The sequence below is a fragment of the Pleurodeles waltl genome, chromosome 10 (genome assembly GCF_031143425.1).
Source record: "Pleurodeles waltl isolate 20211129_DDA chromosome 10, aPleWal1.hap1.20221129, whole genome shotgun sequence".
Lineage (NCBI taxonomy): Eukaryota > Metazoa > Chordata > Amphibia > Caudata > Salamandridae > Pleurodeles > Pleurodeles waltl.
Window position 1 is genome coordinate 399,681,455 of NC_090449.1, and position 24,195 is coordinate 399,705,649.

A 24,195-nucleotide genomic window follows, 5' to 3' on the forward strand; every position below is an offset into this window, starting at 1 on the left:
TATGCAGTGGGATACTTTAACCAGGGTATCTCTGTCCTCTACACATAGCATAAGATAGAGGACACTTTCAGAGTATTTTTTCATTTAAGTTAGCTGGCAGGAGCTATTTACGAACATGTCTCCACATAGAGCTGCTTAAGAAGAATGTAAGTGCACTGTTTTTCTATCCTTCTGTAATTTGATGTTACATTAGCCCACTACAAGATGGCTGTTGTGATAGCTTAGGGGCGCAGCAATGTCTGCCTTTACTGCTAACGCGCTTCAGGGCAGCACTGGTACTTGCTGGCACATATAAACACGTGCGCTTCAGCATGTGGGAGCATTGCTCACCGCCAGCGTAGGAGGACATGAATGTGAGGATGTATCAGATGAGGACCTAGGTTAGAGAAACTGTTTTCCCACAAGCTCAGAAGAGTTATTTTTGCCACTCTGCTGCCCCTCCTTGTGAGGCATTCATGCAAGGTTCTTATTAACACAGGATTACAGTTATGGGTTACCTTTCCGCAGCATTGTGCTCCCCTGTGAGCAATCACTCTGTGGAAGCACCTGCTGGTTTACTCCAAAAGGGCTGTTTTTCACCATCCTAACAATAGGCAAGTGTTATGTGTGTTTTTCATCTCATTTAATTTCCCACTAGTTCCCTACAGATAGAATTCAACCAGTTTTGCTGGCCATCATCATAACATAAAAGAGAATACATATGTGGAGAAAGAAAATCCTGCCACCCTGTGATGCCTTTACTGTAGCAATTCAGGCACAGCTGACATTTAGATTTTGGATCACTGTCCATCATTTTTTTCTATCTTCCTCCTGCTATAGTTAAAGTGTGGACCCGGTGCCAGCTCCTTTGGCCTATTATTGTAAACGTTTTGCTTTTCTCCACACACAGCAAAGTGTGCCTGGTATTCGAAATCCATTTATTATTATGTTTAACCCCTTTGCTACAAGCCCTTCTTCCCCTCAGGTGCCATGCCTTTTTTTGTCAGTTCGCGCTTAGGCCCTCATAACTTTTTGTACACATAAGCTACCCATGCCAAATTTGCGTATTTGTTTCCAACATCCTAGGTATTCTAAAGGTACCCAGAGTTTGTGGGTTCCCCTGGAGGAGACCACGAAATAAGCCAAAATACAGCAAAAATGTAGTTTTTTTTTTTATGAGAAAAAAAGGCTGCAGAAAAGGCTTGTGTTTTTTCCACAGAAAATGACATTAACAAAGGGTTAGCGGTGCCAAAATCACCATCTTCCCAGCTTTCAGGAACAGACAGACTGGAATCAGAAAACCACATTTTTCAACACAATTTTGACATTTTACTGGGACATACCCCATTTTTACTATTTGTTGTGCTTTTAGCCTCCTTCAAGTTAGTGACAGAAATGGGTATGAATCCAATGCTGGATCCCAGACAGCTAAATAGTTCTGAAAAGTAGATAAAATTCTTAATTCAGTAAGGGGTCGTTTGTGTAGATCCTACAAGGTTTTCCTAAAGAAAATAACAGTAGACCTAAAAAGAAATTGTAATTGAGGTAAAAAAACAGCCATTTCACTCAACGTTTTACTCTGTAACTTTTTCCAGCGATGTTAGATTTTTAAAAGCGATACACTGTTACGTCTGCTGGACTTTTCTGGTTGTGGGGATAGAGAGGGCTTGTAGGTTCATCAAAAACCCTAGGTACCCAGAGCAAATCACGGAGCTGCACCTTGCAATGGGTTTTCTACAGTGAAAAATATGTATCAAGGAAACCTTTGCATTTCCAAAATGGGCACAAGATAATGTGTTGAGAAGTAGTGTTTTTTTGCACATCTCTGATTTCTGGGTTCCCCATCCTAGCATGTGAATTACAGGGCATTTCTCAAATAGAAGCCTTTTTTACACACTGTCTTAAATTTGGAAGGAAAAAATGTAGAGAACACTTGTTCTTCTATTCTGTGTTCCGCCAAGTCTCCCGATAAAAATGGTACCTCACTTGCGCGGGTACGCGTAGTGCCCGCAACAGGAAATGCAACATGGACACATCACATTTTTACACTGAAATCTGACGTCCCATTTTTTGACAGAAAACAGAGCTGTTTTTTGCAAAGTGCCTACCTGTAGATTTTGGCCTCTAGCTCAGCCGGCACCTAGGGAAACCTAGCAAACCTACATATTTCTGAAAACTAGACACCTAGAGGAATTCAGAATGGGGTGACTTGTGGGGCTCCTGCCAGGTTATGTTACCAAGAATCCTTTGCAAACCTAACAATTTGCAAAAAACACGTTTTCCTCACATTTCAGTGACAGAAAGTTCTGGAATCTGAGAGGAGCCCCAAGTTTCCTTTCACCCAGCATTCCCCCAGGTCTCTCGATATAAATGGTACCTCACCTGTGTGGGTAGGCCATGTGCCCGTGACAGGAAATGCTCCAAAACACAACATGAATACATCACATTTTTCCAAGGAAAACTGACCTGTTTTTATCAAAGTGCCTAGCTGTGCATTTTGGCCTCTAGCTCAGCCGGCACCTGGGGAAACTTACCAAACCTGTGCATTTTTAAAAACTAGACACCTAGGGGAATCCAGGCTGGGGAGAGTTGTGGAGCTCTAACCAGGTTCTGTTACCCAGAATCCTTTGCAAACCTCAAATTTGGCAGAAAAACACATTTTCCTCACATTTCAGTAATAGAAAGTTCTGGAATCTGCGGGGAGCCACAAACTTCCTTCCATCCAGCATTCCCCCAGGGCTTCCGTTAAAAATGGTACCTCACTTGTGTGGGTAGGCCTAGTGCTCGCAACAGGAAATGCCCCATAACACTACGTGGACACATCAAAATTATCAAATACCAAACTACCTGTTTTTGTGTCGGGGAGGGGGGTTAGGGCACCTGCGTTTTTAGTCCTGGGCTCAGCAGCCATCTAGGGAAACCTCCCAAACTCAGACATTTCAGAAAACTAGGCACCCGAGAGAGTCCAGGGAGGTGTGACTTGCGTGGATCCCCAAGTGTTTTCTGACCCAGAATCCTCAGTAAGCCTCAAATTTAGCTAAAAAAAAAAAAAAGAATTCCCACATATCTGTGGAGGATCACCGCAGCGGCACAAATTTCCTCCTACCTAATGTTCCCCTCAGTCTCCTGATTAAAATGATACCTCACTTGTGTAGGTGGGCCACGTGCCTGTGGCAGAGAAGAGACAAAAACATGTTGAAATTGAGGGGGGACCAAAGCAGGTACAAAAGGGCAGTTAAAAAAAAACAAAAACATTTTTAGGTTGACAAGTGGGGCAGAATTTTTATCGGTATAGATGCAACAATGCTGGGCGGTAGGAATTTTGTGGATTCCTGCAGATTCCAGAAGGTTCCATCACAAAAATGCAGAAAAAGGCCTTATAAAAAAAATGCCCTCCAATGACCCCCCCCTCCGGGAAGTGACCCGTGCTCATGGGGTCGCTAACCTAATGCCAATAACACAACAAAAAAACATAAAATTCCTGGTGTCTAGTCGGCATTTCTGCAGCCTGATCGCTTCATGATCTGGCTGCAAAAATGCTCAGACATACATAAAAGAAACGGAAAGGCCTTTTCTTTCCTTCATGTCCTGTGCCCATGCCCACCCCTGGATCAGAAGAGAAATGCAAAGCATTTCCCTTCCGATCGCTCTGAAAGCTGAGCTTCTGACGGCATCAGACAATCGCACGCTGACTTCAGACGTCACTGGGGGAGGAGGGGGGTTGGGTAGTGGAAGGGGAAGCAATTTCCCTTCCATCCCTGCCCTGGGGAGGTGGATGGGAGGCTCATGAGGGAGCACTAGGTACCTGGGGGGACAGGATGTAACGGTTACTTCCTTGGCGCCTCATCGCTGCAGCCAAGGACGTAAACATTACATCTGTGGCGACCAAGGGGTTAAATATTTTATTGTTAACGCACTTTCTGGTGTTAGAACATTTGGTGATGGTGGAATGGCGCACCCCAACACGAGTGACAGTGATTTTTGCAAAGGTAATCTTGAGTCAACACTGTTGGATCCTTGGCAGGCAGCTTTGATTTGCACCAATGTGTCATGCCACGGTGAATAGGGACATGGTTTAGTGGTTCCTTCACTGGACTGTACTATGTGTGTTTTAATTGTATGTTTAAACATTTAGTCAGGCATGTGGGGCTCAGTGGTAAACGTTATTGTGTTCCTGTAGGTTCTGGAAATTTACTTCTTGGGGTCTTGATAATATGTGGTGCTCCTGATAAAGGCTGTTCATGCTGAAACGTGTGTTGAGTATATAGGACGTTTGCTACAGATGTTGAGGAAAATGGTCAAATTATTCCCATAAAATGAATCAAAATGTGTGACAAGGAGTCAACAAGAGATTTGAATTATGTGAATGTTTATTTAAGTATTGAATATTTTGATGTGAAAATTGTTTTTGGAAAAATATCCTCAAGACCTATTTTGGTGTGGAAAGGATGTTTTTAATTCAAATCATATCACCTGAGCCTTGTATGAATATTCACGAGAGGTTTCCAGAATAATGAATAAAAAAGGGAGACTGTGGTTCTGAATCCTATTTGCATTTTTGCCTTGTCCAAGTAACCATATCGAAACAGGGGGTCCCCTTTTTCTATACTAACATGCGGAGACCATGACTATAGTTTTTTTTTTAATAGGCAGAAATAATTCTGGCCAACCAGAAAGTGGAGCAGTTAGCACATAAATGGGGCCAAAGCCCAATTCCATTTACATCCAAGAGGGTTTTTAAGAGCCTTTGAGGCGCAGAAGAAAGACTGGGGCACATTATCAATCCGAAAGGAGTTCAACAGATTGCTGGTCTACCTTCATTCCAAGATGGGGGGGGATTCACCCTCTTTTGGTAGTTTTCAAAAGAGGCTTGGCTGGCAAGATTACAACTCAAAATATTAGTACTTGGATATTCCGGACTAAAAGAACAAGTTACGTACCTTCAGTAACGCTTTTTCTGGTGGATACAATAGCTACCTGTGGATTCCTCACCTTATGAATGAATTCATCCTTGTACCAGCATCTGACGGAAAGTTCTCTTCCTAGCTCTCCACGTCGACATCACAATTGCACAGCTACACGCGACTCCGTCTGACGTCACCCTGCCAATAAGAGATCCTCATCGGTGTGATGACGTCAGTTTCACCCATTTTTTATGTGCCTTTGAGGCGAACAGGTGCAAACCGACTTCCACAATAAATACATATACACATGATGCAAAATAATGAAAAACCATCATATATATATATATATATATATATATATATATATATATATATATATATATGTATATAAAGGAAAAAATATCTATATACACATATATCTATACAACCACATATCCTAGTGCAATCAGACAGGCAACGGGGAGGCAGGCGGGACTGTGAGGAATCCACAGGTACCTATTGTACCCACCAGAAAAAGCGTTACTGAAGGTAAGTAACTGGTTCTTCTGATGGATACAAACTACCTGTGGATTCAGCAGTACCGCACTCGGAGGTGGGTACCAGTCTGATTACACCAAGAAATCCTGTAAAACATATCGCGCAAAATGGCCGTCCCTCCGAACTTCACCATCCAAGCAGTAATGCTTAGCAAAAGTGTGGAGGGATGCCCAAGTTGCCGCCTTACAAATATCTACCACTGGAACTCCCCTTGCCAGGGCTGAAGTGGCCAACTTAGCCCTGGTGGAGTGAGCCCTGATTCCCTCATGAGGAACTTTCTTTGCCAGTGAGTAGCAAACTTTTATACAAAGAATGACCCACCTGGAGATCGTTCTTTTATGGACTGCTCTGCCCTTCCGCTGACCAACATACCCCACGAACAGCTGATCCTCTAGGCGAAAGTCTTTCATCCTCTCAATATAAAAACTGAGAGCCCTTCTAGGGTCCAATCGATGGAGTCTCTCTTCCTCTTTAGAGGGGTGAGGAGGAGGGTAGAAAGAAGGAAGGGTAAAAGTTTGCCCCATGTGAAAAGGAGTGACAACTTTTGGCAGGAAAGCCGACCTGGTTTTCAGTACCACTTTATCAGGGAAAAACAAGGTAAAGGGGGGGTTTTACAGAAAGGGCTTGAAGCTACCCAACCCTCCTAGCAGAGGTTATAGCAATAAGGAATACAGTCTTAAGAACCAAATACCTTAAAGGACATGAATGCATGGGCTTGAACGGTGAACCCATCAGAAATGTTAACACAAGATTTGAATCCCACTGAGGCATGTGAAAAGGCGTGGGGGGAAACTTATTAAGTAAGCCCTTAATAAACCTATTTACAATCGGAGATTTGAATAAAGAGGGCTGATCTGGGAGACAAAGAAAGGACGATAAAGCAGCCAAATATCCTTTCACTGTAGCTACTGAACAGCCTTTCTTTGCTAAATCAAGGGCAAATAACAAAACATCAGAAAGGTGGGCCTTCAAGGGATATTTCTGCTTCTCTCCACACCAACTAACAAATTTAGCCCACCTATTGGCATAAATGGATTTAGTGGAGTGTCGCCTGGACGATAGAATAACATCCATAACATTCGGTGGGAGAGAAAAAGAACTCAGGTTGCCCCGTTCAATCTCCAGGCATGTAGGTGTGAGCTCTGGAGGTGGGGGTGTAGAACCTGCCCCTGCGACTGCGAGAGGAGGTCTGTCCTGAGCGGGAGACTGAGCGGAGGGCACTTTGAGCGTTGTAGAAGGTCTGTGTACCACACCCTTCTTGGGCAATCCGGTGCCACCAAGATGACTTGGCCCTGTCTTGGTGAATCTTCCTCAGGACCCGAGGAATCAAGGGTATGGGGGGGAAACGTGCAAAGCAACTGGCCGCCCCAGGGTATTTGAAATGCGTCCCCCAACACTCCTTGCAACAGATACTGGAGACTGCAGAACAACGGGCAGTGAGCATTCTCCTGAGTGGCGAATAGATCTTCCTGCGGAGACCCACACATCTCGAAGATGTACCGGACTAGATCTGGATGGAGACGCCACTCTTGATCGGCCAAGAAGCGCCAACTGAGACTGTCCGCACGTACGTTCAGAACCCTGGCCAAATGATTTGCTATCAAGCAAATCTGATGGTCCTGAACCCAGGACCAGAGCCGCAGAGCCTCTCTGCAGAGAAGGTACAACCCTACTCCTCCCTGCTTGTTTACGTACCACATTGCAGTAGTGTTGTCCGCGAGGACTTGAACTGACCAACCGCGAAGGGAAGGGAGGAAGGCCTTGAGAGCCAGACGTATCCCCCGCAGTTCCAACAGATTGATATGAAACATCTGTTCCACCGGAGACCAATGACCCGTTCCCTCGAGATCCCCCAGATGAGCACCCCACCCTAGAGTGGAGGCATCCGTAACAATTGTGGCCACTGGGGGTGGTAGTGAGAACGGCCTTCCTTGGGAAAGGTTGCCGTACACTGCCCACCATTGGAGATCCGCTGCAGTGTCCCTGGAGATCCTTATCGAATCCTCGAGATCCCCTTTGTGCTGAAACCACTGCCTGCGGAGGCACCACTGAAGAGCCCTCATATGCCAGCGAGCATGAGTGACCAACAGAATGCAAGAAGCAAACAGATCAAGCAGGCGTAAGACCTTGAGGACCGGAACAACCACTCCATTTCGAAACATTGGAAGAAGCGCCAAAATGTCCCGAATCCGCTGAGCCAGAGGGTAGGCCTAATACAATGTTGTACCCTATGAACAGGAGGTGTTGAGAGGGCTCCAGGTGAGACTTGGGCACGTTTACTAAAAACCCTAGGTCGAACAACAACTGGGTTGTCACCTGCAGGTGATGCAGCACCAACTCTGGAGACTTGGCTTTGATCAACCAATCGTCCTGGTAGGGGAATACCGCTATTCCTTTCCGCCTGAGATGTGCTGCAACCACCTACATTACCTTTGTGAAGACTCGAGGTGCTAAAGTAAGCCCAAACGGAGGACCGCAAACTGGTAGTGTTGCGACCCCACCAAAAACCGGAGATACTTCCTGTGCGAATTGAGTATAGGGATGTGAAAGTACGCATCCTGCAAGTTGACAGACACCATCCAATCCTCCTTGTTCAACGCCAGAAGTACCTGTGCCAGAGTCAGCATTTTGAATTTCTCTTGCTTGAGGAACCAATTCAAAATCCTCAGGTCTAGGATTGGCCTCAGACGACCGTCCTTCTTGGGGATCAGGAAATATCGTGAATAACAACCCTGACCCCTTTCCTGCTCCGGAACCAACTCTTTCGCACCCTTTGATAACATGGTCAGAACCTCCTGTTGCAACAATAGAAGATGGTCCTCCGAACAAAACGAGGGACGGGGGGGAAGGGAGGCAGGAACTACTGAAAGGGGAGAGCATATCCTTTTTCCACAATATCCAACACCCAGGAGTCTGCTGTTATCAACTCCCACTTGCGGAGAAAAAGATGAAGCCTTCCCCCTACAGGAGAGACATGTTCGATAAAGTGGGGAAAGCTAGGGCTGCCTTCCTTGCTGTTGTCCACCAGAGGAAGAGGATGAAGAAGAAGGGTGTTGCTGGACTGCCCCTCTAGCTCTAGCCCTACCACACCCTCTAAAGGGTCGATAAGATGGATTGGCAGGCTGTTGGGCCGAGTACTGGGACCTCCGAAAAACCTCCCCACTACCAAACCCTTTGAATCTGCGAAAAGACCTATACGGAGCAGCAGGGGTAGCTTGTAAACCTAAGGACTTTCCAGACGCTTGGCTCTCCTTAAAACGTTCGAGGGCAGAGTCAGCTTTCTCTCCAAACAGCCGTTCACCATCAAAGGGCAAGTCAAGTAAGGTGGTCTGTACGTCCGAGGAGAATCCAGTGGACCTCAGCCACGCATGCCTCCTTGTAGCAACAGATGACCCCATCGCCCTAGCAACCGAGTATGTGGTATCAAGGCCAGATTGTATAATCTGTTGTGCCGCAGCCTGCACATCCAAAAAGAGTGTTCCAAAAAGCTTCTGCGCCTCCTGTGGCAGACCCCCGACCATAGCCTTGGCTGAATCCTGCCCAGCACACAGGTAGCGTTCACAGCCTTAAGCGCCATGCTGCAAGACTAAAAGATCTTTTTTGAAGACTGCTCCATTAGTTTAGACTCCCTATCAGACGGAGCCACAGGGAACGAACCAGGATCAGACTTTGTGGAGCAAGACGCTTGAACCACTAAGCTCTCCGGGGTTGGATGACGTGAGGGGAACCCAGGATCCTCGGTGCCCCCTGTCTCCTTGCCATCGCTCTATTAACAGTTGGAGCCGAAACTGGCTTCCTCCACAAGTCCATAATAGGCTCCAACAATGCCTTGTTGAAGGGGAGCAAAGGATCAGCTGAGGATGTAGAAGGAAGCAGCACCTCAGTCAGCAGATTTGTCTTTACCTCTGCTGCAGATAAAGGCAGGTCTAAATAGTACACTGCCTTTCTAATGACCGAGTGGAATGATGCTGCCTCCTCCGTAAACTCCCCCGGAGATGAAATGTCCCATTCAGGGGAAGTATCCAATCCACTGGCCAACCCCAATCCTTGGAATTCCTCCGAAGGCTCCATAAGCTCACCCTCTTCCAGTTGTCGGTATTCTTCTTCTTCAAGAAGATGCAAGGCCTTTCTCTGAGATCTCAAGCGGGATCTAACCTCGCCGTCGACATCGACTCCATTGACACCGAATCCCGACCAGGCACAGAAGAAGATGCATGGATCCGGCGCCGACACAGACTCCAACGGCACTTCCTTCGGAGTCGGCTGGCACACAGGTAATGGAGCCGGCTGTCCAGGGGAGCGCATCGGCTGACGCTGAGATGGCAATGGTGCCACGGATCTAGATGGGGACGCCATACCTCGAGGAGACATCATCGACATCGACCCGGTAACCTCAACCGGGCAAACCTCCCCACTACCAAACCCTTTGAATCTGCGAAAAGACCTATACGGAGCAGCAGGGGTAGCTTGTAAACCTAAGGACTTTCCAGACGCTTGGCTCTCCTTAAAACGTTCGAGGGCAGAGTCAGCTTTCTCTCCAAACAGCCGTTCACCATCGAAGGGCAAGTCAAGTAAGGTGGTCTGTAAGTCCGAGGAGAATCCAGTGGACCTCAGCCACGCATGCCTCCTTGTAGCAACAGATGACCCCATCGCCCTAGCAACAGAGTGTGAGGTATCAAGGCCAGATTGTATAATCTGTTGTGCCGCAGCCTGCACATCCAAAAAGAGTGTTCCAAAAAGCTTCTGCGCCTCCTGTGGCAGATCCCAGACCATAGCCTTGGCTGAATCCTGCCCAGCACACAGGTAGTGTTCACAGCCTTAAGCGCCATGCTGCAAGACTAAAAGATCTTTTTTGAAGACTGCTCCATTAGTTTGGACTCCCTATCAGACGGAGCCGCAGGGAACGAACCAGGATCAGACTTTGTGGAGCAAGACGCTTGAACCACTAAGCTCTCCGGGGTTGGATGACGTGAGGGGAACCCAGGATCCTCGGGTGCCCCCTGTCTCCTTGCCATCGCTCTATTAACAGCTGGAGCCGAAACTGGCTTCCTCCACAAGTCCATAATAGGCTCCAACAATGCCTTGTTGAAGGGGAGCAAAGGATCAGCTGAGGATGTAGAAGGAAGCAGCACCTCAGTCAGCAGATTTGTCTTTACCTCTGCTGCAGATAAAGGCAGGTCTAAATAGTACGCTGCCTTTCTAATGACCGAGTGGAATGACGCTGCCTCCTCCGTAAACTCCCCCGGAGATGAAATGTCCCATTCAGGGGAAGTATCCAATCCACTGGCCGACCCCAATCCTTGGAATTCCTCCGAAGGCTCCATAAGCTCACCCTCTTCCAGTTGTCGGTATTCTTCTTCTTCAAGAAGATGCAAGGCCTTTCTCCGAGATCTCAAGCGGGATCTAACCTCGGCGTCGACATCGACTCCATTGACACCGAATCCCGACCAGGCACAGAAGAAGATGCATGGACCCGGCGCCGACACAGACTCCAACGGCACTTCCTTCGGAGTCGGCTGGCACACAGGTAATGGAGCCGGCTGTCCAGGGGAGCGCATCGGCTGACGCTGAGATGGCAATGGTGCCACGGATCTAGATGGGGACGCCATACCTCGAGGAGACATCATCGACATCGACCCGGTACCCTCAACCGGGCAGAACGGCATAAACGGCTTCGTCTGAGATGGGGCCGGGGAGCCCAAAGAAAAAGCTAATGGCCCCATGGGACCCGCCAGTGCACCAACAGGGGCCATAGCCTTGAAAACCGCATACATGGCATTTAAAAATGACACCGGATCCGCTTCCGCGAGTGCAGGATAACGCTGCTGCACATCAGGCTCTTGTGGCGTCGGAGAAAACTGAGAGCTATGAGGAGCCACCTCAGACTGAAGGCGTCGGAGATACTACTTCGACGTCGAGTTGATGGAGACCTCAAACTCGATCGGCTCCATGTCGATCGGCGCCGTAAACCATGACAGCGCCGCGAGTCATGCCGATGCCTCTTCTTATGCCTCCTGGAAGAGGTCCTTGTGGTCCTTCTTCTTAGCCTTTGCTAAGAAAAGCTTGGCCTCTCTTTCCTTAAGTGCTTTAGGATTCATACTCTGGCACGAACCACACCCCTCGACATCGTACTCAGAGCTAAGACACCAAAGGCAGTTCTTGTGCGGATCCGTGAGCAACATCCTACCGCCACATTCACTACAAGGCTTGAAACCCGATTTTCTCGGGAGTGACATTGTAACAACCAAAGATACAGACTATTCAACGAGCCAGGAAAAAAAAGTTGGCGTTGAAGGCACGGAAAAAAGGAAACTGACGTCAGCACGCTGACGAGGACCTCTTATTGGCACGGTGACGTCAGACGGAGTCGCGTGGAGCTGTGCAATTGTGACGTCCTCGTCGACCTGGAGAGCTAGGAAGAGAACTTCCCATCGGATGCTGGCGCAAGGATGAATTCATTTATAAGGTGAGGAATCCACAGGTAGTTTGTATCCATCAGAAACCATGCTGTATGTTCCTGAAATTTAAGTGCGACAACCAGGTACGAAAGTTCATATATGTTCTTTTCGGCTAACAACAGCCCTCTAATGTTTGACCACACATCTTAGATACATTCTTGGTAAAAAAAAAAAAGTGGTCCATTATACAGTAATGCTAGATTTCCCTCTAAAATCATAATTTTGCGAACTCTTCATGAACTTTTAAAAACAAATTACGTAATTTTACACACCTTTAGATGGAATAGCTCAGGGATTTTGAGGGCGATGTCCTTCTTTGTTTGAGAATCTGCTCCCACACGTGTGGAAAGGAGTCACAATGCATTTTCAGTGGTTGTCAAAGAAATAATTAATTTCCCCTTACAATTTCAAGCACAGTAAGGCATTTAGGCTGGTGAACATGATTACGTCAGACACTTTGACTGGGCTTGGGCATGTTGACAGTAGTCCAGTAGGAGGAACACCCCACTGACAGCTGGGTGCAGAGAGGTATTAAGATGTTTAAACCTACAAGGCGGAAGGAGGCGAGCACTGGGTGGAAAGGGGTTGGGATGGGATGTGTTTGGCGTGGTCGCCTCTAGCTGCTTTGGTCTGCAAGACGGGTCATATGATGGGGTGATGTTTTGACCTAGAGGTATTTTCTTTGTAGTTTTTATCAAAAAATATACAAAGTTTACAAAAAATAAAAATAAGTATGAGTTGGAAGCCCTGATGCATATGGGTTGTGAACGAGGTTCTCAGATTTCTTCAGCAGTGGTCTGATAATGGGAACCCTTCCAGAAATGTTCAGTTGGCAAAATTAATGATGCTTATGTCTATTACCTAGGAAAGGGGTATAGGACCTGAAGACTTTGTATTTAGCAAGCAGAGCCTCTACTGGAAGGAGTAGGTTTCACATACTAAGCACGGTAAAGACCATTTTGACATCAGATTTTAATCTTGGCTTCCCATGGCATCCAAAGTTATGTGTTGTATAATACTTGAGGGAGATGAAGCAAGGTCGCCTCAATCCACCTTTTGTTTGTTGCTTACTAAGTATTTTGAGATGAAGGTCATATGGATAATGCAGGAAGCTAGAACTGATTTTTTTTTTTTTGGTGTGCATATTTTAAAAATGGCATACTGGTCAGGTTTATGTTGGTCTCCCAATATTTGAAATAGCACAATGTTTTCATTTAATTATAAAACAGGAGGAATTTTCTTCCCATTGTGAAGGACATTCTCAATTCTAAGAAGGCCACAGAACATTGTTTTATTTGGTATTGTAGTTTTTGGCACTGGATTAGTTTTGAGTATTCTGTTTTTTTGTCTGATTATAATTGTCAGCATTCTGATACAATGTTTGCTGATTTAATCATGATAACTCTGCTTCGGTTGCTCTTTCTATGAATTGTTTTGTCATCAATGCTGGGATGCATTAGCAAAGGCTCAGAGTATATTTTATAACAAACCATCAATGCACTATTCTTTGCATCGCAAGCCCTTTCCAAGACTGGATTAGCCTTGTGGGAATCAGATTTATGCTTGATTCCTGTACATTTGCATCAAGAGAAGATGCCTAGAGGCCCTAAGACGACTGAGAGACTGTTTTATTGGTTACTAGTGTCACATGATTTCTGTCCTCTTTCCTGGATTTTATGAGAAATGTAGTTTGGCTATTTATTTTTTTACTTTCTAAATGTTGTTTCACTTTGAATCACTTTGGGTTGTTTCCACATAGTCTTTTGCTTCATTAGGGTGCCTTCTAAGTCACGGTCTATTGAGTCAGCATTCACGTCCCCAAGTTTGGTGCTGCTGTACTCTGCATTGTGGATACATTCCCCATCAAGCCAGTTCTCATTGTTTATTCAGTAGCTGCTACCATCCTGGTAACTTCAGGTTCCTGCATGCCTTTTGGTTGGTTTTCCCCACAAGCTGTGGGTTCACTAAGGTTCTTTTGTGACCGGGGTTCCATCTTGATTCTTTTGCCTGTATGTTTGTTCTGTTGCCTTCTTGCCCTGCTATGATCCTGGTCTTCTAGTCTTTTGCTGAGGATGTTAAAGCATGATGTAACATTGAGTTTGGCTTGGCAAAGCCTTCACACAGGTATTGGGTGTCCTCCCATATATTAGTAACTCTGTGGCAGCAAATTTGACTACATTCATTGGATCATTGGTTCATATCCTGGTGCCCCGTCCATGAGATCTGGCTCTGTTGTAGTGCTTGCCTTGCAGGTTTGCCTCTGGTGGCTTGTTACTTGTTGGTCTGTCTGCAGGATTCTGTCTTGGTCACTTTGTCCAATTGTTCCAGTGGGCTGCATGATGCTGTTCATTGTCCAGGCAGTTTCGCAGAAGCATGTCTGTTTCAGATGTGGTTGATCTTGTTTCTGAGCAATGCTGTCCTTATTTTGAGGACGGACCCACAGATGCCCAAGTTGTGCCATTTCAAACTGTGGACTTAATATGGTGGCTCAATGTTGGATCCCACATCCTCAGTCCATCCTTTGGTAAGTATTTCTAAATGTGATGAGGTCCCCAAACGTGTGAGCCACCCTGCTTTATATGGTCCTTCACCTCACATACCTGCATATATCTTGGCCACTGCAGGAAGGTGGGGGGAATTGGGAGGCTTTTGTGGAGGATCCTTCAGTAAGCTATGGCGTCTGGTAGGATGGATGCAGGCACTGTTTAGGGTCTTGGGAATGGAGTGAACCAGCCCTGTCTGGACTCAGCATATGGCCTGGATGTTCCCTAATTTAGGTTGGTCCTGCAAAGAACTGAGGGACCTTTCTACAGTGGGCCTGTTGTGGCAGCATGCTGGTTCATCAGCAGGATCTTGTGCTACTCCACAGATACTCCTGAGAAGCTTGATGGCTTTTTTGCACAGTCTAAAAGCCATGGTGTCCCTTCTGCTCAAGTGGTGACAGGGGGGTGTGAATGGGGGAACTCAATGGGGGACAGAGTAGAGAAATCTTCCCATTTCCCAGGGAGTGGCAATCTTGGTTTGGGCTGCATGCACCAGTTCCTGCCCAGCCTGTACAGGGACAGGATGTGAGTAGTGGCAAAGCTTGTATCCTCACTGGTGCCTTCTTTAGTGCTGCTATGACAGATACTAGGATGAAGCAAGCAATGCGCAAAAGTTGTGCAAACACCCTCTGTGCATGCTGCTTCCTCCACAGATAGTGTTATACTTAGAGTTGCACTGAATTCAGATATGAAGAGATTTTTACTTAATTAATGCAAGAGGCATTTTAAGTGAAGCATATGAAGAAGTGTTGGAAAGCACATCTGTGTCCAGCATTCTTCACCAGAGTAATACACTGGGCTGAAAGAAGAAAAGGAGCAGATGGTCCCCGATCCAAAAGGCAAATATATTTAAAAATATTATCTTCCACTTTTTTAGCTTACTTCAGAGAGAACCTGGGGCTCCCAGAAGCAGGACCCAAGCCTAGAAGTAGTTGTGGCCTAATACTAATCTGACAGTCAACCCACTGCCAAATTGGCAAAGAATTCCACAGTTGAATGGCTGCTCCTGCACAAGTTGCATGATTATTATGAATTATGAGTTCCAGGGGTGTATTACAGAAGTGTCCTGGGGCGCAACGGCTATCTGTGCCCCCTTTGTGCAACCCTGGGGCACTTTGGCATTACAGAAGGGGCCGCAAACACTTGTACAAATAGCGCTGGTGAACATGTAGCGCCAGCGCTATCATTAGAGGGTGTTCCCAATGCAAATGAGTAAATCACTTTGCCTCTGTGTCCGCACCATATTCCCTACAAAGAGGCAACCATGCCTTTAGGAGACGCATTGAAAGTGCACCACAAAAAGGTGCCACACACTCAGGTCACCTCCCAAAGGCTGTCTTCTGGAGTGATGAAAGACGTCCACATGGACCCTGCCACAGCCATCCCTCTGCAGGTAGGTGCTGTGACTCACTGCTTCTGCCTGCATGGGGATCACTAATCCTCATAAAAGTGCGGGCAGGCCGCATGACTAGTGAAATAGGGAGCAGCTTTGAAGTAGTCCCTCAGTATCTCACTTGAATGCACTGCCTCCATGGCAGCCCGAGTTTGCGGCTACCCTGGAGGCAGCACATTCATGGTAATACGGGGCTCTCTCCCTGTTTGCACACAGCACACCTATTTAAAAAGGAGTGCCATGGCACAAACCGGGAATGTGCACCACATATGTAACCACATTCACAGTGTTGTGGAAGTAGATGTTAGCAACAACAGTGCTCAAAAACACTATTTGTTATTGCCAACACAGTAAAGACTATGTAAGGATTTAGACACCTTTTGAAAGCTACATACATTATGTAGTTCAACCCTAATTGTGAGGTGAAAAGATAGCACTAGTCATTTTGTATGTTTGCTGTTTTTGCATTTTCATTCTTTTTCCATTCATTTGAATATCAGACCATGTAAGTTTAGTTAAAAATATCATTAGACCAAGAATCATCTTCATCTCTCAAGATGTTGAAGAATAACAGGAATTAGAAAGTTGGAAAGGAAGACACAGAACTAAAATTAAGAATTGGAAGTGTATAAAGAACAGCACAAAGAGAAATGAAAGATGTCACAACAGAAGCACCTCAGAAAGGCTACCAAATTCACCTATGAGAACCCCTTTACTGAGAAGACCCAAAAAATGATATCATAACAAAAACACACGTAAGATGTAAAGGCAGAACAGCCCAAAGGATTTGCTTGACTCCTGTGTGGTCAAACCCTCTAAAAGATTTCACGATTGGAAAATACCACAACTGAGATACTCTGGCATCCTTGTAAAGGTAATAAAAATTCAATATTCTCTCTGGTGGTTGAGGTTAGTATGTCTTGCATGTTTTGTGCATTTGGACCCAAACAACTCTGTTCTCAGGCACAGATATGGAAAACTGCAGAGCTAGGCTGATAGACTGCTGTCCAATAAGCCTTGCTCTTGAGACCAAATTACATTCACAACAAATCATCTAGACAAGTAAAGTCCTGCAATTCTCCAAGAAGACAAGTGCGACCAGCAGCATTTGATGCGCTGGCTCTCCACTCCAGACAATGTCTCAACTAAAACCTTCACTGAAAATCCCCGAACACATGTGAAGACAACTGAAGGAGGTCACAATGCTACCAAAATGCTGAAACCAGTGCCTCATTTTGAAGGAAACTTCTTTTAAGTGAGGTTTAGGGAAAAGTGAAAATAGAGAAGCCTTAGATGGGAAAACAACACTTTGTACTCAAAGGGGCAGCCCTGTGTTAAACAGATGTAGTTAGTGGAGGGAAGGCACTAGCTATCCAGTTTGAAAAAAGGTGAATACTTTTCTGAGGTGTACAACCACTGGAAACTTTGTAAAGGTGCGTTGGTCTTTAGTAGTTCTGACAGAATCAAAGGTGGTATGAGCCATAAGCAATGCAGCATCCATGTTAATGGCAAAACCAAGATACTAAGTTAAAGCAGGAGCCAAGGTAGCTCAGATCTAAATGGTAACTATTCTATTATACTGTAGCACTGCTTTAAATGCTCCTACATGTGATGAAGCCCTTAAGTGATTTCCAGAGATCGAGCAAAAAGACACTACATTTGTTTCTCTTGGCTGCTAGAATGGCTTAGTAGAGTGTCCTAAATGGGAAGAGGTTTGGTATTGTAAATACGTGTCAGAGGGATGCTCCAAGTATGAAGCTGCATACACATGAGCAAATTTTAGGAGTTTAAGAGAGATACCCTTATATCTGCCTGATTTTTATTATAACTGAGTATGAGGTAAAGCTCTACGTTGTGAGAAATTGCAAAGGTGTGTTTGTAGAGAGTTTTAATAGTGATTTGCTACCTTATCTGAGGTCAGGAGGAGTGACTCACACTTGTTACCGCCAACATGTTTCAACACACACATGTGTAGTAATGCAAACAGTGGCATAAACAGGAAGCATTTTGGGCTCTTGAAGTTTGGAGGAAAGCATCAAACAGGTTGCCGCGTACCTGTCTCATGCTTAAGCATGGGATGATGCAGAGTAGTCAGACAGATTGGGCAACAAATTGTTGAGTATGTTTACCTTTAGACTGGAGCAGGTCTTTTGGTAAACTTGCTATGCATTTGAAGGCTCAGTGATGGGAAGAGGTGGTTGTCTTGTGTGAAGTTCGACAGTCTTCACAACTTGAATCTGGACAGCGCACTGCTTGCTAACTCTGATGTCATCCATTACAAGTGGCATAGAGGGCTCCTCTAGGGGAAATACATATAGCACCCCAAGAACACAGCTGTTTACCTGCATGATCAAAGGGTGTGAACTTCACATTGGCACCCAGTACTGTACCATCAACACATTCCTCTCCCAAACAACAATACTTAAACATGTTTTGCATTTGTTGTAGACGATGGTGACATGCTGACAGCCATGAAATCACATTAGTCTGTCATGTGGGTCAGTCAGTGAATGACATGCAAAAAGGGACACATTAAAATGCTTTAACTAATAATCTCTAGAAGCAGAAAACATGAGATACAATTCAGTAAGAAAACCATGCTGCTTTATTGGCTTGACAGTGCTGATGCACGGAAAACGAAAAAACAAATTAAGTGTGCTCATTCATAGCCTCGGTGAAGAGAGCCTTGTCCACATCTTAAAGCTGGACAACAGACTGCTGGCTAACTCGGATGTCATCCATTACATTGCTTGGGAAGAGATCCTACAAGATTTCATCAGTGGGTAGGAGAAAAACAACCAAATTCTAACACAGAGGGAGGCGGGGCACTTATAGCATGGGTTGGGCCTATCAATTAATTTGAAAAAGCACTAACATGCCAGTAGGGCTCCTGTGACTCGAACAAATACTAGAGAAACCGTATTGGGAGACCCCCCCATTATTCTCTCAAAGGGTAGCCATGCCTGCAGTGTAATTCGCCCTTGGAGATCCCAAAGTAAGATGTATGTGTGATAAAAATAGGTATACAAATATTTGGAAACTGCACCAAATGCAGTATCCCCAAAGCACCGCGACACTGCTGGTACAATAATCCTAATGATCGCTAGCGTTCAATATGCGTTGTGGTGTCTAGTACAGGCCCAGCTTGTTTTTATAGTTGTGGCATTGTTAATTTAATTGGGTACATTTTTTGGGATGGTCGAAGTCAATCTCATCATTAAAAGGTAGAAAAGTGGCTTATCCTTGAAATTGTGCGGTGGTGGTTGCATATTGAGGCACCAAATTACCCTATGCCAAATCCGTATAATTCGAATGTTATCCTCCTCAGACAGGTTGTACTTGATGAAAAAAATCAATAAAATATTTTGAAAAAAAGTGTTCATGCATCTCCAAATGGAAGTGAGCAACTTTGTTTGAAACGTGTGCACAGGAAGGTATTATTTATAAACAGAGAGCTGCAATAGATGAGAATGATTCCGTCTTTCGGAAGATAGAAAAGCTAATAACGCTGTTCCTTAATAAAAAGGCATCAGCGAAATCAGACTATTTATGTACAAAGTGGAAGTAGATGCTACAACAACTGACAAGAAATTACCGCTTGCACAGCCTGCTCGGGTACACAGTGATGGGATGAGTTATTAGAGATATTTTGACCCAATTTGCCTTTATCTTTTACATTCTAAACATTTGATTCTACAGGGTAGGACACACCTATTTTATTTTCCTAGATCTCACCTGCAAAGTGCGGACCTGCACCCGGTTCGGCTCCACTGTGTAAATGTTTTCTTCGTGCATAGCAAGGACTGGAGACTCACAGGAGAAGGAGCCTAGGTAAACATAGGGAGACAACATGATAAGGATGAAAGGCAGCCATCACAGTACATAAATGACTGCAGAGTGAGTTTCTCAGATCCACCATTTAAATATTGAGCAACCAATAGTTTTTAACAGACAAAACAATCCTGAGAATGCAAACACTCTTTTTAGGAAAACGTAAATAAGGGGCTTGGAATCCATATCACCTGACAGGAAATAATGGTTGGAATCAAGGACAACAAGTATAAATGTTTGTTTTGTTGGCTGGATTAGCAAACTAAATCCTGAGCACAAACCCATTGTGTGCCAACCTAAAGTGTGCAATATGGTTGTAGGAAAGACGATTTTTTCGTTGTTGGGAAAGATATGTATCCAGATGTACACGATGTTCAAAGCTGTGTGTGTATATATATATATGGTTCATTAAGGCTAAGTCTTGAATGTTTGCGTAGGCACTCGAAGTGCAGTGGGCAGTACATTCGGCTTGCATTACTGACAGTAATTCCAATACAAAAAATAAATAAGTTTACAAAATTAACCAATTAGTGGCTATTTGTAACGTCACCGGAATACTGTTTGTATGCAAATCATCCACAAAAAGGAATGAAAGCGAGGCTGGCAATACTTTTCAGTTTAAAATGCACCCACCTAACATTTGCACTGTGAACAAAATGGACCAAACTCACAGACAGCTTTGCTAAATTATTGCTCAATTTTAAAGGATAATTCTAAATACCTTTTCTCTATGGTGTAAAACAATACAGTTGGTATGATAGATGCCAAAATGTTTTAAAAATAACAATGGATAATTAGTGATAAAACAATTAGGGGAGTATTATGGGCAACATTAAAAAATAGGGGCCCCATTCTTTAGGAAAACCACAAAAGCGCACCCTCTATTTTAGGATCTGGCATCAATTTAGATTCAAAACTTTCAGGAGTTCACAGAAGTAGACCTGGAAACCATACTCGTAGCAAACGTTTGTGAATTCCATTTTGGTATGATCAAATATACACAATCAAATATACACGTTAATTTTTTCATGTTAGAACCCGCATAGAAGGTGCAAATTCACTTGTTAAAACCTTTTTCTGTCTTTTTTTATTTTTTTTATTTTTTTACTACAGTTAGAAAATATTTTCCTCTTGGAGAAACTCTTTTCTCTACACCCCAACTTTTTTGTTTTTGGATATGGAGGTCTCTTCTAATCCTGGAAGTCGTTTTACTTCTTCACATGCCAGGAGTAAATTTTCAACCTGTTCCAGGGTGGGAATGGGTTAGAGGGAGTTGGCGAAAGACCAATATGAAGATTTTCTTGCAAGTATATCTGTTCATAAGTGCAAAAAACTAATTTTGCTCATGTAATCTAAGCTGAAATCAGCAAATAGCTTTGAGGATCAGGCCCATAACATTTTCACTCAGACATGTGCTCACAATTATGGCACGCAAAGAACTGAGGTACAGTAGGCTGAAAATTACACAATGTGCTAAAGTGCATTAATCCTGTCAGAGTGGCTTCATCAATCTTCAGGCTGCAGCTAGGCACTGAACCACAAATAGAATCTACTGTAACACTGTGAAATCGAGTGAATGCTTAAATGTAAATTTGGCAAAGCATTTCACAAGATGCTTCCTTCGAAACGAAAGCAATGGTAAATTTCGAAAAAATGGTGTATCCTGAGCTTCGCTACAATTTGAACTTCAGCATAACAAAAGAGTTAGCATATTCAAAGACCTACTGTGATTGAAAAGCTGACTAATCAGAAAGAGTGTCTGTGAATAATCAAGTGTTTGACAGAAATGGAACTCTGATATATTCAGCATTGGGTATAATCAGAAGTGTGGCACAATCAAAGCCTTGCTAGAGCCCAACGCCTGACATAACGTGAGCCCTGGCAGAACCGGAAAGGATATTATCAGAGCTCTGAAGAATGGAATAATGTGTCAACTCACAGACTGGTATGGAATGAGACAAGATGAATTTTTATGCAGGGTAACTAGATCCATTTAATCCCTCGGATAAGTAAATAGTTTATAAAAGTCCACACTCCTGCTAAATTCTGGATCCAAGGATAATTCTATTAGAAGGGGCTTCAAGTACTGCATATTATCATTTCTACGTGAAAGAACCACAGAAATGATACACTAATATAGGCTCCAGTTTTAATATGCTAGCTATGTTGCAAAGAGAAATCACATTCTGAGTATGGTGTAGAGTCAATTAGAAGATACTGTATTCAAACATGTGCTTGAACATACTACATTCCTCTCAAAAAGAACTCCAGCTTGATGACATTAATTTCAGGAGCATGCCCTTATTTCAGAGGGCACTACAATCTAAAAACAAACCTTTTATTAGAAGGGACCATGTTCTGAACATTTTAACATTCTTTAGAAGGAAAGACTTTAGTCTGAACATGCCAACATTACACTTTGAACATACAAATATTTCTATCAGTGGTTCCAGTGCTTGATTTGTGCTCGTTGTTTCCGGTGCTGAGCACCGGCACTTATTTTTGAGGGCCGGGGCCTATTCTTCTGCCTCAAGCAGTTACTGCGAGCAAAAAACACATATGGGACCGACGGAGGAATGGAAAAATGGAAAAGCGTCACAAAGGGAGAAAGCAGAAAGCTGCAAGAGTGAGCTGAAGGGGCAGGGAGTGGCTTTACATGGATTGAAGAAGCCTGAGAAGGCTTCAGGGTTACGCTGTCCCAGTATTCCGTGTTCGCACATTTACTTGCAGCAGCCACATTTACTTGCAGCAGCCGCATGTTTTAGAGGAAGGCTTTGGGCACCGGCACCTTTTATTTACAAATTAAGCACTGAGTGGTTCTACACACAATATAGCTTTTCCCATCAGGAGGAGACAATCTGAACAGAAAACAAATTCACTGCAGCAAATTCACCAGCTGGAGATCAGCATCACAAATTTGTTGTTACTGAGCTCCATGCTACTCACTTGTACCTGCTTCTTCTTCTAGACTAGGTTGTCGAATTATACTGCTATCAACAGACAACACTCCGATCCCATCAGATTACCCTTCTTCCAGCCCCAGCAGCTCTACAGGAACTTCCAATTCTTCCCATCTAAGTCTCACATAGTTTTAGCATAATACTCTTTTGCCACAAAGAAAGAAATGCCTCCCTACAGTTGTAGTTCTCGTTCAGGGAAATCTCCAAGAAAATCCTAAGCATTGAATTGTTCTGCCCATGTGTGCAAACCTGGATGACGTTACAAAAAAACAGACATTTTCTTATTAAAAGAAACACATCTGACAGACTATTGAAGACAATATTAGATAATTTTGTATTTATGTTTCCTTAAACATTAACAACTCTAAATTAAAACTTGCTAAATAAAGAATAGTGACATGAAAATGTCATCCACAAAACTATTTTTAAAAGAAAATTGAGAAAAATAAGCCAATGTAGTTAGCTACACCGCAGACTAAAGAGGCTGAAAAACTGACACTACTCCTTCAAGGAAGTAAACGCCACCAGTCCTATCAAGCCATGTCAGTGACAGTTGCCCCAGTTGTTTTAGAATTGAGACTTAGGATTCTGTCACTTCTGCAATTAATTCTATTACCCCAACAAGAAGGAGAATGTACTGCTTATGATTTCAATAGAAATTCCCCCTGAAGGAGAACTAGGACTGCAGGAAAGCAACTCTCAAGTGTCCTTCAGGGGATATTCACTGATAAGCATGAGCAATATAATAGTAAATCCATTGCGGACATCAAGTGGTAAATGAGAAAGAAAACTCGGGATCTAATCAAAGGGATTCAGCAAGAAAGCTAGTCCTACCTGAGCAGCTTCCCTGAAACCTGAATCCAAATAATAGTGTCTTGTCAATGCATGAACTACCGTTACAAATCTTAATTATGGAAATGTTCATCAATAAAGCAATAAAAGCAGTCTTACCCCTACTAGCATGGTTCCTGGGTTTACACAATGAGGATGTATTTGGTTTCTGGTAACCGTGTACTACACAAGAAATTGTTCCTAGTGAAACATACTGTTTTGCGATGAACAAATCTGTATGAACAGGCTCACAGTTTATTAACAGAAAGCCAGATCTACGGCTGTCTTCAGCTGGAAGGGAATGATCCTGAAAAGAATGTGGTAAGAGAAATAATCTGATTATGTGAAAATCAATGACACCCTTGGGGGGGGGGGAGGCTCTATTGGTCCTAAGGACCACATTCTCATAATGGAAAACTGCCAGGTGTTTAGGAACAGAAAACCTTAATCTCCACTAAACCTACAAGTACATATTATCACTACTGTAAAACCAACCCGAATGACGTTAAAAAAAACATAGACATTTTCTTTAAAAGAAACACATCTGACAGACTAGCTGAATGAATGTGTCTTCTTTTCCATCCGCCAGATATCCCCAAATCTCTTTGTTCATCTGACCTCTCTTGTTCCAATGCTGACTTCTTTTATCCAAAGTCATTAGGGGCTTGATTTACTGTTTGTTGGACGGGTTACTTCATCACAAATGTTACAGATATCTAATCCGCCTTATTACAAGTGCATTATCCCATGGCACTTGAA

General features: G+C 44.1%; 1 protein-coding gene across 5 annotated transcripts in view; it reads right to left on the reverse strand.

Annotated features, from left to right (window-relative positions):
- IFT140 (intraflagellar transport 140) overlaps positions 1-24,195 on the reverse strand; it is a 1,792,511-nt gene that overhangs the window by 1,142,416 nt on the left and 625,900 nt on the right. For all 5 annotated transcript variants that reach the window (XM_069210629.1, XM_069210628.1, XM_069210630.1 and 2 more), the window contains one exon: positions 19,550-19,641. In XM_069210629.1, the coding sequence (XP_069066730.1) occupies positions 19,550-19,641 (92 nt within the window). The remainder of the gene's footprint in view (positions 1-19,549; positions 19,642-24,195) is intronic.